This window comes from Sorex araneus, chromosome 1, assembly GCF_027595985.1.
Source record: "Sorex araneus isolate mSorAra2 chromosome 1, mSorAra2.pri, whole genome shotgun sequence".
In the NCBI taxonomy this organism is placed as follows: Eukaryota; Metazoa; Chordata; class Mammalia; order Eulipotyphla; family Soricidae; genus Sorex; species Sorex araneus.
The window spans coordinates 99,240,667-99,255,754 of NC_073302.1; the positions used below are offsets into that span (position 1 = coordinate 99,240,667).

General features: G+C 44.6%; 1 protein-coding gene across 4 annotated transcripts in view; it reads right to left on the reverse strand.

The window, feature by feature from the left end:
- The window catches only part of SH3RF3 (SH3 domain containing ring finger 3), a 482,862-nt gene that overhangs the window by 82,219 nt on the left and 385,555 nt on the right, over nt 1-15,088 (reverse strand). For all 4 annotated transcript variants that reach the window (XM_055141388.1, XM_055141381.1, XM_055141374.1 and 1 more), the window contains one exon: nt 2,569-2,645. In XM_055141388.1, the coding sequence (XP_054997363.1) occupies nt 2,569-2,645 (77 nt within the window). The remainder of the gene's footprint in view (nt 1-2,568; nt 2,646-15,088) is intronic.

Consider the following 15,088-nt stretch of genomic DNA (forward strand, 5'->3'; position numbering starts at 1 on the left):
GTCTCCAGCTTTATTTTCTCCCCGCTTTTCACTACGCTCATGGAGTGTAGGAGGAATTGAGATCAGCGCATTCACTAGCATCCAATTTCGACAAATGAAAATTCTCACTCCAGATTTAAAAATAAGGCAAGTGTTAGTAACTGCGATAAACACCCAGTAACCACTTCAATGGTTTAACAGTCATGTTTGTGCTCCTGGAGGATAACCATCAAATAATTGAAAGTTAATTATGGCTTAAGAAGGAGCTTTTGATCTTTTACTCAGCAATTTGAAACCCCTTGCCATGTAATAAAGAACACAGAACATATGAATTTCATGTTCACTTCCGATCATAAAAGGAGTGTTTATCCTTCCTCATAAAAAAGAATGCACTTATATTGAGGTCTTTAAATCATTTTGATTAGGGCCCCCAAGTTGAAAAGATTGTGCTCAATTTTCTACTTTTATTTTAGATGAACCCAGACATAATTCTTAGTGAAATGATAAAGGCAGAACAGAAGTGGAGCTGGCAGAAGGCCACTCCCCGGTGTGTCTGATGGGGGTCTGTCTGCTGGCCTGACCGCCATGGGGCAGGATGGTAGCCTGCCTCCAGGGCTGCAGCTCTCAGTAGAAGCTCTGTTGAATGATGCCTTGATTGAGTTTAAAAACTGAGAGATCGTGCTTTGTAAAATCATAAGCCTAGGTTTCCAACTGAGGGAAGCGTATGTCCTTTGCGATGTTGGTTATTTTATTTATCAGGTTCCAGTGGCACAGACAAAAAAAAAGGCAAAAAAGAAGAAAACAGGGCAGGTAAGTGCCACTTTCAAAGACGGCATCACTCCACTGCAACATGGCATCTTCACTCTTCAAAGCGAGACTCTCAAAGTCTTCAGTGTCAAAAGTGCTCATTTTATTTATTTTTCATTTATTTGTTGTAGAAGGCTGCTACTGGACCCAAAGGGCTGTTGGCTGTTCACCTCACTAAAGACTCATGCAAGATACTGACATTTGTAACATACCATCCTTCTCTAAGGCCATGTGAGTTTCGAGACTCCATTATCCTTCTCCCCATCCTTCTGTACAGCTAAGGAAATCAAGGTTCAAAATGATCATGAGTCTGTTTAAACAGTGAGTTGGAGGCAGATTAGGTTATGTTACTCCCAAGCACCAACTACAGGTATGGTTGAGAATTGAGAGATGTTCAAGGCCAGAACAATAGCAAGTAGCCTGGTTCCCAGAAGTGATCCCTGCTCAGAAAGCCTGAGAACAACTGGATGTGCCCCCAACCCCTGAAAGGAAATATGGAGGAATTTGATGCATTGACTATGTGGTGTGCCTGGTCCACATTATTCGGGCTCCACCATAATATGTTAGGACCGAAGGTAGTTCTGTGGATTCTCAGTTACAGGGCCTTCTTCCTTACGGACAAGATCTTACACCTGATTGTTTAGCATGAGTAAGACCATCACTGCCCATTCTCCTTCCCCTGGTCCCCAGTCCTTCAGCTTAAGTGGCAGCCGCACTGCAGCAGTGCATATAGGATCACGTCATCACAAGGGCACATTCTCTGTCAGAACTGGAGAGAAATCCTCTGTCAGAGCTTAAAGAATCTAGCAGCTATCTGCTACGTGCATTATGGGAAGTCTGGTAAAAAGTCTCAATTTCCTTGTGTTCCTTTGGTCATGCTAAATAATCTAATCCTGACATTGTGAACTGACTGGGGAGAATGCTCCTGGTTTCCATCTGATACCAGACAAAGGAAAATATTTCAACTTAAATTATGGAGGGAGGTGAACATGTTTTCAAGCTACTTCTAGGAAGCTTTTTCAAGTTTTGAAAGCTGATTTTTCAAAAGATATTTGTTTTTCGTCTGGAATACTTTCTGATCCATAACAACACAGGTGCTCTGTCCCTTTGACCTTTGACTTTGATTGGTGGAGTTTTTATGGATGCCATAGTGTTGGCCAAATAAAACTTTTACACTTTAAATTTTGTATTCAAGTAATTGAATATATCACCAAATAAAAGAGTAGAAGCTAGTTTATCTCTGAACTCCATTTCAAAGGAGAAACTTTTAAACTGCATGTCGAGCTGTAATTTAATAGGGGCTGATTTTCTAAATAAGATAAGCATCTCACTTCCTAGCAGTGATTCATATGGTTATATTTGGGGATGATGTGTAGCTGGAACAGCAGTTATGGTTATTAAATTTTGGAGCTGCTTCTGAGCATTTACTAACTTAGCAACCGCCTCACGCTCTTAAGGCCACCCATTTCTCATGGTGATGTGCCTTTAGGTCCACCCTCAGACCTTCCAGGGGCGTGGGGGCCTTCTTTGTGCTAGGGATGAATCCGATCCTAAAGACCAATGCCTCTGACTGTCAAATATTTTGAATCCCTTCCTTACTTGTCATAAGCATCCTAGGGATGTCATTTTAAAAACCTGCTATGTTCTTGTTTTCACACTCTGTTCAGCAATATACATGTGAATAGCCCGAGCAACTTATTACAAATGTGAACATTACACAGTAGAGTAGGATGGATACAGTAAAGGTGTGGGATCTCAAGAATAAAAAGTGAAGTAACTCACACGTTAAGGGGCAGTTGGACTTTGGGAGCTGTGCCTTGCTGTTCAGCTCCTGGGGAAGGTCCAGCTGATGAGGAGTCCTGGAGACAAACAACAGGAGATAGTGCTGAGTTTACTGGGGGAAAGAGGCAGTGCTCCTGCCCAGCGAAAGAGAAAGGCAAACAGTGGAAATCCAGAGGCATCTGTTCTCCCTTCCAAAGGCTGATCCTCAGCTCCCCAAATCCTTGGTTTGTTAATAATTCTCCAGTCCATTGGATAAAGTACGGCAGCCAATGACCTATGTCCTCCAAGCAGAGAGGGGGTCCTAAGTGAATGTAATGGGTAGGTACAAACCAAACAATCACATGGAAGAAGAAACAAAAGCTTTTTTATAAAAGAACTTGGCAGCGCCAAGTTAGGCTGGAGGGACAGGTATCTTCTTATCAAGAATTAAATCTTACACTGCTGTGAAGAATAAAGCACACATCTCAGGGAGAGATTGTGTAGGGAGCTGAAACAGCACAGGGAGAGATGTGGGAAAATGCTGAAAGGGAAGCATTTGGCATTGGGCACTACAATTCCTTGGTGAATCTGCACAGAGATGATTCTCTGGAGTCTTGACAGGAGGATGCATGGGGAATGTCCTCAGGAGAGTCAAAGAATGATAGCAGATGGGAACTTGCCCTTAAAGGAGGTGTCTGCAAACCAGCACATTCCTACTGGTCTGGGAAGTGCCAGAATCATAAGAGGCAAAACTCTGGCTTATCACTCATACCATCTGGCTCACAGCCATTAAGCGTTAGGGACAATCTCAAATGTTGAAATTCTGGTGGATGCTATTTAGACAGCCTCCTGCAACCTTACCAACCCAGCACTAATGAGCATCAGGTGGTCACCTCTCCTCAGCATGCCAGGGCCTGGAAGAGAGCTCCTCTCTGATAGTGTGACACTGTAGTCCCAAACTCGGTCTCCAGCTGCTTGGGACTGAGAATTCAACTGCTAGAGCCCCAGGCCCAGCAGCCCCGGTCAGCATGCCAGGCATTACTATTCTGCACTGTGCCAAAGGATGCTGTGGGTGGCCTGAGTGAGCCACCACCTCTGTCTATCCACGCAGCAGTGATAGAACACTGGCATGTCTGGGAGAGGTCTGTGAACTGCCTCCTCGCAACCCTCGATGGAGGCTTCATTTCCAGACAGCTGAGCCAGAACAATATTCCTACACAACAATTCCATAAAAGTTTTAGTAGAGTTTACTATAAGTCCTTGAAGAATATCATCAGAAATTTTGTGGGAATTTCATTAAATTTGTTTAATATTTTGTGAAAGACATTTTTTTATTTTTATTTTTTATTGAATCACCATGTGGAAAGTTACAAAGCTTTCAGGCTTAAGTCTCAATTACACAATGCTCAAATACCCATCCCTTCACCAGTGCACATATTCCACCACCAAGAACCACAGTAAATCTCCCCCCCACCCCCCACCTCCCCAGCCTCCCACCCTGTCTGTGTAGCTGATAAATTTCACTTTACTTTCTCTTTACTTTGATTACATTCAATATTTCAACAAAAAACTCACTATTATTGTTTGGAGTTCCCCCCCAAAGTCATTCTTCTGATCAAGGAACAGGGGAAATTTCTACATTTTCTCTGTTCTATTTCTTTTAATAGAGACATAGTTTTCAATGTATGTCTTTCATATTCTTTAATTGTTTTCTTGTGTACTTTATGTTTTGGGATACTGTCTTTAAAGATTTTAAAATTTTCTCTTTTGTTTCAGTAAAGCTGTGCCAAGGACTTCCATGACTATATTGAATGTGGGGAAAGTGGACATCCCTTCCTTGTGCTATATCTCAGAAGGCTTTTCATTTTTCCCCACTGAATATAATAACATTGGCTGCAATCTTTTTGTAAGTGACCACTACTATTTTGAAGTAAATTCATTTCATTCTTATCCTGTTGAGGATTTTTATTTTTTAAATACCGTAGGAGTATTGCCATTTATTCAGCCATTAATTAAGCTGATTGAATTCGGCATGAATGCCACATTACTTTTTTTTTAAATTGTATCACCATGAGATAGAGTTACAAAACTTTCATGCTTGAGATTCAGCCATACAATGGTGAAACACCAATCCCTTCACCAGTGCATATTTTCCACCATCCACATCCCAGTCCTTACCTTGCCACTTTGGCAGACAATTTCCCCAATACTCTCTCTCTAATTTTGGGCATTATGTTTTGCTTGAAATTTCCCACCACCATTCAAGTCTACCTGCCAGGGGCAGACGCAAGATAATTTATTTTCCAGTGCTCATTTTGAATATCATGAGAGCTGAGAGTTTAGTGAGACAGTTGAGATTATAAATGTAAATTTCTAGATTGTAAATGGTTGGGTTCCAGAAACATCTCTGCATGGCAATAATCCAATTTGGGATTCAATTGGGTGTCTCTGGGCCAGGGCTATTGATGCCCTAAGATGGCACTCGGAGGTATGTTGTGGGCATGACAGCCAGTCGGCTGTATGGGCAGGGACCTGGGGAGGGACAGCTCGGGTCCTCTGCTGCTATGCGGCCTGGAGATTTAGTCTTGAAACCCGAATACTGGACCTTGATTGTGGAAGCTCTGGATCACCAGGATTCCAACTGGAGTATACAAACTGCACCTGCTTCATCTGGAGTGCCCTGGTGAAGTTGGCCTGGTATGGGGCCCAGAGAGATCTCCAGCACTGTGGTGTCTTCCGGGACTTGCTGCTGAGTTGTTGGTGTGCTAACATGGAGGATCTTTATTGATGTTGAATCTTGTCAAAAGCTATCACTGCATTTATTGATATGATAATATGATTTGATCTTACCCCTTTTATGTGCCTAAATATATTGAGTCATTCTGCATCCCTGAAATGAATATATTTGGTTGCAGTTTAAGATTCTTTTGATATACTGTTAGTTTTAGTTTGTTAAGTTTCTGTTGAGAATTTCACATCCGGATTATTGATCCGTTATTTTATTCATTTATTTTGATTTTTGTGCCACACCTGGTCATGCTTACAAGTTACTCTTGGCTTTGCACTTAGGATTTACTTCTGGCTGTGCTCAAGGGATCATATGGGATGCTGGGAATCAAACCAAGGTTGGCCACATGTAAAGCAAATGTTCTACCTCCTGTACTATCACTACTACTCTGTAATTTAATTTTTTTAAATAATAACCCTGTCCCCTTTTGGTAATAGGGTCATATTGGGTTCAAAGAAGCTATTACAAAGAATTTCTATTTCTTAAATATTTTTTAATTTTAATTTTTATCAAAACAACATGATTTACAAAGTTGTTCAATGCAGTTTCAGTCATTTAATATTCCAACACCACCAATGTGGGGCCGGAGCGATTGCACAGCGGGTAGGGCGTTCGCCTTGCACGCGGCCGACCCGGGTTCGATCTCCGGCATCCCATATCGTCCCCCAAGCACCGCCAGGAGTAATTCCTGAGTGCAAAGCCAGGAGTAACCCCTGAGCATCGCTGGGTGTGACCCAAAAAGCAAAAAAAAAAAAAAAAAAAACAAACAACCACCAATGTGACCTTCCCTCCACCAATGTCCTCAGTTTCCCTCTCAACCTCAATCTCTCCCCATAGTCACATAACAAATATACTTTATATTGCTTGCTCCAACGAAGCTTTAAAAATGGCAGCATTCTCAGGAAATAAATCAGTGAAAGCTACTTTGTGATTGTTATATGATTTTCACCTATTAAAATAAGGAAAGTAAGACCATATAGTAAATTAATACAATATAATAAAATGCCCATTCTCACATATATGGTAATTTTTTAAACTCTGAAATATAAAATATATTGCATTAAACTTTATTTTATACTTGGATTTCAGTATGGTAATAATTATAACTTATCTGGCATTAATAAACTTTAAAAAAGTTCCATGCTAATATATTTTGGAGTTTATATGAAATAGGTAAGGTCTACATATGTAAAGTTTTTTCCCCCTCCCTAAATTTTATTTAATAACTGTGGTTTACAAAGTTATTCATGATGATTTGTTACAGGCATTTAATACTTCAACACCAATCCCACCACCACTGTCTCCTTCCCTCTACCACTGTCTCCATCTTCCCAACCATTCCTCAAACCTGCCCCTATGACAGAACCACAATATTTTATATTACCTGTTATCAATAATTTACTTAATGATCAAAAGATATTTCCACAGAAGAAAATTAGAGTAAATTGTTGTATCTCACCATGAAGGCATTAAGTCTTTGTATGAGAGATTACTAAGATGTTGTTATATGCTAAGCCTTCTGTGTTAATATTTTGAATAGTTGAAATTGGTTGGCTTCTACATTACATCCCATTCAATCTGCTATGTTATGAGTGAATTATCAGTGTTGTACAGTTTGGATGTATTTGTTCCAGGAAGTTCAGAATATTTAATTGTCCAGTACAGCTGGAGTTAAATTTTCACCTGGGCAGCAGCTTTGGGCTGTGTGTGTACAGGGAAGTACAGAGCTTCTGGAACCACAGGGAAGTGGGGGGAGGTAGCACATTCACACTCAGAGAAAACTGGAGATTTCAGCCATAGGTACCTGCCATGTACCCGAGTTCTTAGTAGGTTGATCTCCCTGTGGGTTTGATCCTGAGCAGATAGGGTCCCATCGGAGGCATGGCTGTGACTTTGGAATATGGGAGCAAGTGCTGGCCCACCTCCCTTTCGGGTGCCCCAGATGGGTCAGTTAGGAACAGATGTCCAAAGATTTTGCAGCTAATTGGTGAGCTTACATGACATCAGAGGTGGTTTGTGGGCTGATTTCTTAAATATTTTGGAAGAGTCTGAGGCATATAGGTACAATTCTTTGAAAGTTTGGTAGAACACACCAGTGAACCCATCTAGTTCTGGACTTTTGTCCTCTATTATATTTTGATTATTGTTTCAATTTCCTTACTCATGATTTGTCTGTGTTTTCAACCTCTCTCATGGTCCAGTGATAGGAGGCTGTGTGATTCTAGGAATTCATCAATTTCTTGTAAGTTTCTCTGCTCATTGGCTCAGAGTTGTTTAAGTAGCACTCTTACAATCTTTTGTATTTATGAGCTGTCTGTGTAATTTCTCCCCTTTTATCTCTAATCTGACTTATTTTTACTTATTTTTTAAATCTCATAGGGAGAAATATTTTTATTTCTTCTTTAATTTTTCTTTGATATTTATCAATGTCTTTGATTCATTATCAAATTTCTTTGATAATGATCACTTAATATTCATTTAGTGCCTTCATATAGAAACTGGGGGCAGAGCTCTGACACATGTGCATACTGTCTGCACAGCCAGGTCCAGCCCCACCCTGGGAGCCCCAACTGTGCCATATAGACCCAGGTCCTGAGGGAAAGGCCTGAAATGGGGGTAGGTCTGCATCAGATACCTCTACGAGGCATACTGGCTGAGGTTATGCCCACCATGACAGCAGACCTCGAGTTTGGGGAGTAGCTAATGACAAGGTGATGCAGGTCTTCAATTCTGAGGCCAGAGACCTCAGAAATGGATGACACTAACAAAACTGTTTGACCTAATGTTCAAAAACTGCCTAAAAGCATTTGCTAAAGCTAAATACGTGAGGAGTCACTGGCTGGCCTTGGTCAGAACCAAAACTCTTGCCAAATAGGGTTGAAAACAGCGTTCAAGTGGCCTCTGAGAGTGCCAAAGGGCCAAGGGTGGCTGTTCCCAGAAACGCCCACTGTCCCCCAGGAGATGCATGGTCCGGGGCTGTGCCGGGAGCCCCTCTGTGAACACACCATCCATGAAATACAGCTTTATGAGCCCTGGATTCAGTCAGCAGAGACAAAATTAGAAAAGAAACGGAAGACATAAAGACAGCACTCCCAGGCAGCAGGTGAGCAGCTCAGACACGCCTGCAATAGTCGCTAAGTAGGGTGAGGTCATGTCTCACCCTGACCTGTCAACACATCGGAAATCCAACGATGGTCTCTAGAAATGCACTGTGGCCAACCACAGGCTCTGAGCTGCCAGGAGGTTCCCGATGCGGGAGCCCGAGTCGCTGCATCCCCATGGTTCACTGGTCATGGAAATAGACATTTTATTTCTCTTCTGGGATTTCTATGAGGGAAAACAAGGGGGCTGCAGGAAGACAGACTGTCTGAATCTCTAAGCCACTTTCCTCGAGACGGTGGCACAGTAGAAGGCCCTGCGAAGAAATAGCCCCTCATTAAAATTTCTAGTCTGCGTCCAGAAAACACTGTCATAACTCCAAGGAGCATGTTTTATTCATCACACATGGCTCTGAAACGCTTCTGAAACCTGACTCAGGAACGTGCTTCCCAAAGAAAACTCCAGGGTAAAACGTTTCCGACCTGATTCTCCTGCTTGGTCCTGTGAGGCCGGCAGCAGACTGCAGGGTGCGAGGGGAGGGCATCTCTGTGAGCTCAGGAGGCTGTGCAAGGCCCCAGCCAAGGGCTTCACCTTGGGCTCATTCCTGGGCTTCAGCCGAGCTGCTCCTCTTGGTCAGCCCTAAGATGCAGGCAGCAAGGCGGCCTGAGTCTCTCCCGAAGAGGCAGGGAGTGAGCCTCGCAGCTGTGTGAGCAGACCAGGCTCTACCTGAGTCCTTTGGCCAGCTCTGGGAGACCAGTCTGAGCCCGTATGGTCCCTCTCTTGTAAGCAGTGCCACACTTCCACCTGGCACAGCACCCGCCTCCAGCACCCTCACCAACAGCGGCCAAGCCACGTGGCTATGCTGAGGTGGCAGGGCCAGGGAAGTCTGGAGTGCCCACAGGCTGGGGTTTTATGACAGCTGGTGCCAGCTCTGACATTTCTGAGGAGGAATATTCATGGCTTCCATCATCTCACCAGAGGCAACTCCACAGAGCCACCGATGTGGCTTTTCAACGTACAAGAATCGGTGTGCTTGGTAGTTTGGGGCCAACTGAGTTTGTGGCTGAACAGATACTCCCCTGTGTGAATCCGTAAGCCTGAAGGTCTCTTCACAGACTTTAAACAAGACCCACATGGAACCTCGTCTCCTCAGAGCTGGGCGGCTTCCTTCACTGAGAGGCTGCCCCAGCTCGGCTCTCTGCTCACCTCGCTGGCCAGCATCTCAGCCGAGCAGGGGCAGTGGGTGCCGAGGGCACAGGCCAAGCTCTCCTAGGCCTCAGTCAGACTCCTGACCTGTGGGCGTCATGCAGCCAACATCCTCCTGGTTGAGGTGTGACTTCCCAGAGTGGCAGAGGGCAGATCAGGAAAGGCTCTGGGGTGACCCCAACCCCACACTCTGCTCAGAGGGTGCCTGGGGTGGGTACACACTGGAGCAGTGTTCCCTAACCCGGTCACACTGAGGATTCGAGTCATCTGGAACAGCAGGGACAGTCAAGGTGGAAACTAGTGGTCTCGATCCATCTGTTTGGGCCAGCATGGAGGATTGCTCAGGGATCTGGGGTTAAAGAGGAAGCTTGAGAGCCTCCGCATGGCCCAGGTATGACATGTGTCTGTGTCCGCACCGCAGCTGGCAGGAGGCTGTGCCTGGAGTAGCGATGCCAGAGACCCTGGAGTCTCTTTCTGCCTCCTCTTGTTTCCTCTCAGGAGCAAACTCGCCCGCGCTCTTTTACTGTTCACACCTTTCCTGGTTGGCTATATGACCCTTAGACTTCCTGTCTTCTTTGAGACACAACCATGTCCTCATATGATGGAACAGAGGGGCCATGAGGAAGCCCTTCTTGCAACCGATGCTACTCACAAAAGACTGATGAGGATCTCAGCATTGACCTGCAGGGAGAGCGAGTCTGAGGCTAGTGGGGACAGTCTGCAGCTTCTAGGTACTGCTCACAGCGCCCCTCTGGGCATGTCCCTTGCTCACCAGTGGGTGGCCCGACATGAGGCCAAACCCCATAGATATGGCTGCTGCCTCACATGGAACAGAAACATGGACCCTGCACCCCGAGGAGGAGCAGCAGCGAGGCTCAGAGGGCACATCTTGCAGGTGTGGTCCAGTTCCAATGCCAAGGGTTATCACATGTGCCAGCACAATCCTGAGAGCTTTGCTTTTTGTGATCGCTGGTGCCCCACTTGATGTGCAGCCCAGCCGTACCACAACCAGAGGTGCAGGAACCACAGCTATTGTGAGCAGGCTCTGGAAAACGCCACAACCGCAATACAGTGCAAACACTAGGGCCAAGGGGTGTGATCCCCAGTAAGCACGTGTGCAACTAAAGGAGAGCAATCCTCAGGGAACATTATAGCACGAGCACCACAGCCTGCAGCCCCTCTCATCAAAACCACAGCAACAACAATAAAGAGCAGTGAGACAGGGAAGAAGAGAAAGTCTGGGAGTCAGTGGAAACTGCAAGGAAATTTGCTCCATCATTCACTGATTCCCAGATTTGCAAAAGGACCTCAGGATGGGATTCTCTTTATTCACCCAATGATTCTTAGGCACTTTTTTCTGTTTATTTTTCTTTTTTAAATTAAAGCGATGTCGATTGGAACTTCTGGCTGTGCCCAGAAAACACTACTAATGGTGCCCAAGACACCACATGCAGTGCGGGATGTTCAACCAGAGTCTCGGGAGCAGCTGTATTACTGAATCCTCATGGGCAGTCTGGAGTCACATGCTACATTTGGGCACCTCGCCCACCAGTGCTCGGAGTCAGCCCTGGCCATGATGGGGTTCCAGCCATGTTGGGAGTTCAACCCAGAGCTCCCACATCCCTCAGCCCTGTGATCCGTCTCCCTGGCTCTTGGCTTATGAGGAAACAGTTTTTAAATGTAAGCCATTTTTTCTTACTAAGACCCAGTCATTCTATGAGTCAGTCCTGGGACTTTGGTCTTGGATATTAACCCTAAGTGCTTTAGGCTTCATCAGTGAATGGCCCCTTTTCCATCTCCTAGAGAAGCTTATCGTGTCCTTGCTAGCATCCCAAATTTTGTTTATCTTTAACCTTCCCTTTGTGTTTTGCCTCTCATTGTCACAGTTCCCCTAGTCAGTCTTGATAAGTTATAAGCCCAAACTTTCTGGTAATTCTGTGCTCTGTATTTTAAGTGCTGTGTATTTGCACCTGCTTTTCTATTTCCCTTATAGCCTTGTTATATTTTAGTATAGAGCAATGTTCTTTGGTTAAACACAGAAAGACCATTGATGCTGTGCTCCTAATATTTGGGATTTGATTGACTCTGAAATACAGATATTCCTGGGCATAATTACTTGGTCATAATTACTTGACTCAGATTTCAGTTACTATAGTTCCTAACACTCCCAAAGGGAGGTCCCACTGTGGGACTGGGATGGACCCAAGACGAGTGGCAAAGCTACCCTGGCATCAAAATTGGATAGTCTAGAAAGCATAAATGCATGGCCTTAATGTAAGCTGTTATGACTTAAGGAACAGAACCCCCAGGGGGAAGGACAAGCTGAACTGGCCTGAGGACTCAGTCTGGGATTTAAGGTAAAAGCTTTGCTTGCTCTCAGAGCCCAGAGAACTAAGTGCTAAAAGCCTTGCTTGCTCTCAGAACCCAGAGAACTAGGTGTTGGGGTCTTTGTCTCTTACTGTGTTTATCCAAACGACTGCAAGAATGGATAACTTATACAACTAGAGGGAAAGATAAAAGCAATGGAGATATCCCTGGGAGACAGAGTATCTCCTTGCTTTAGTCTCCCCCAAAGAGAATTTCCTACATCTACATAATATACAAAGATCTATGTAAATTTCCAGATGCTTACTGATGTAAGTGACCAATAATACCTATGTCCTTACCTCAACCCCCCCTCAGATGTTCCATAAGTATGCTAGCAGCTCTGCATTAAAGGGGTCATTTTCACCATCAGGCTGTGGTTCCCTGTCTCTCTATCTCTCTGTCTCTCTGCTTGGGGAGGAGCCTGGCACTTCCCTGCAGGCCGTGTGAATCTCGGTGTGAATCTTGGGAAGTGTGTGGGAAGACCGTCCTTTCCTCAGACGGCACAAGCGGGGACCCAACGGCAGGGAGGCAGAGCTGCAGCCCTGACAGGAGGACGAGGGCTCAGGCTGGGCTGTATTCTGAGTGATGAGAGGAGAGGATAGCTTCTGCCGTCCCCAGGGGAGGCTGTGGGCAGCATGGTCACATGTAAGGGCATACAGCCGCATCTCTGAGCCAGAGCCCCTGGCCAGGTGTGACAGTCACCTGGGCTCAGCCACATTGCGGACACTGACAATGGCAGGTAATAGGGAGGAAAGTGCCCTGGTGAGAGCCAGGGGCCGACTGGATGCCAGAGACGGGGCTCTGACTCTGGGCAACTGAGAGGGCATGGAGTGAAGGTGGGAAGCCGGGCCTGAGGCCCGGGGACAATGACTGTCTTGTGGCTGTGACTGAGAACGAGATCCCAATTCAGAGCCTATGGAAGTTTCCAGTGGCGCTTCCTGGTCCACAGGGACCTGGGTGAGACCCAGCTCTGTCCCCTGGAACACACTAGCCAGAGCGGGAGCCATGATTCCACGTTCCATGCCACTGTCCTCCAACACACTGGGGAGGAAGCGAAAGCAGTGCCTCTCCGCCTCAGCCCCAGATGAAGGCTATCTTCCTCATCCTGGCCCTTTAACTAAAACTGCTTAATTACCAATTTTCTCCTTTTAAAAAAAATCATAAGTTTTATTTTGGGGGAGGGAAGTATGACAGGGTGCTCAGCCGTTCATCCTGGCTCTGTGCTCCAGGGACAAACTATGGTGCCAGGAATTGAACCAGGAGGGGCTATGTCTGCAAGGCAAGCCCCTTTACCCTGAGATATCTCTTTAGCCTGGTCTTACTCTTTCTTCCTTTTCAGGCTCTACACCAACACAGCCGGAGCCTCCAGCATTTTTGTAAAGTTCCAAAGTTCAAAGTTCAGCTCAATGCTTTAAGCTCTGACTATTTAGGCTCTGACTATTTCTTTTTCTTCCTTCCTTTCTTTTTTTAAATTTTAATTTTTTTTATTTTATTCTTTTATTGAATCACCATGTGGAAAGTTACAAAGCTTTCAGGTTTAAGTCTCAGTTATACAATGCTCAAACACCCATCCCTTCACCAGTGCACATTTTCCACCACCAAGAATCACGGTATACCTCTCCTCCTCCCGTCCACTTCCCCAGCCCCCCACCCCGCATGTATAACTGGTAAATTTCACTTTACTTTCACTTTACTTTGATTACATTCAATATTTCAACAAAAAATTCACTATTATTGATTTGGAGTTTCTCCCTCATAAAGTCGACCAGCTGAAAAGAAAGCATTTGGTAATTTGTTTTCCATTGCTGAGAATGAAGAGATATGAGGTCAGGAGGCCACACTAGCAGCAGCACAGTTTTGGATTTCTGTATTTTAGTAACTAAGTACAAAGAAATATCTGCCAGAAATCGCAATATTGTAAGATTGTACCTCTCAGCTACTTTATATTACACATATGAGTTCAATCTTTCTATGTCTGTCTCTTTCTTTCTGACTCATTTCACTCAGCATGATACTTTCCATGTTGATCCACTTATATGCAAATTTCAAGACTTCATGTTTTCTGACAGCTACGTAGTATTCCATTGTGTAGATATACCAGAGCTTCTTTAGCCAATCATCTGTTTTCGGGCACTCTGGTTTTTTCCATATTTTCCACATTGTGGCTATTGTAAACAGAGAGGCAATGAACATGGAAATGCAGATGTCATCTCTACTATTCCTTTTTGCCTCTCTGGCATATATTCCCAGGAGCGGTATTACTGGGTCAAATGGGAGCTCAACTTCTAACTTTTTGAGAATCGTCCATATTGTTTTCCAAAAGGGCTGGACCGTCGGCATTCCCACCAGCAGTGAAGGAGAGTCCCTTTCTCCCCACATTCATGCCAACACCGGTTGCTTTTGCTTTTTTGGCTGTGGGCCAGTCTCTGTGGTGTGAGATGATGTCTCATTGTTGTTTTGATCTGCATCTCCCTGATAATTAGTGATGTTGAACATTTTCTCGTGTGACTCTCAGCCATTCGGATTTCTTCTTTGGGAAAGTTTCTGTACATTTCATCACCCCACTTTTTGATCGGGTTGGCAGTTTTCTTCTTGTGGAGTTCAACCAGTGCATTGTATATCCTTGTTATCAACCCTTTATCGGATGGGTACTGCGTAAATATCCTTTCCCATTCTGTAGATTTTCTTTGTATTTTGGTCACAGTTTCTTTTGAGGTACAGACGTTTCTTAGTTTGAGATAGTCCCATTTATTTATCTCTGTTTTCACTTGCTTGGCCAGTGGCGTGTCAGCTTTGAAGATACCGTTGGCTTCAATGTCATGGAGGGTTTTGCCGACCTTGTCTTCAATGTACCTTAGGGATTCTGGTCTGATGTTGAGGTCTTTAATCCATTTTGATCTGACTTTTGGACATGGTGATAGATGGAGGTCTAAGCCCATTTTTTTGCATGTAGCCATCCAGTTTTCCCAGCACAATTTTTAAAACATGCTTTCCTTGCTCCACTTCACATATCTTGCTCCCTTATCAAAGATTAGATGATCATATATTTGGGGGCGTGTGTCAGAGTATTCATACCCGTTC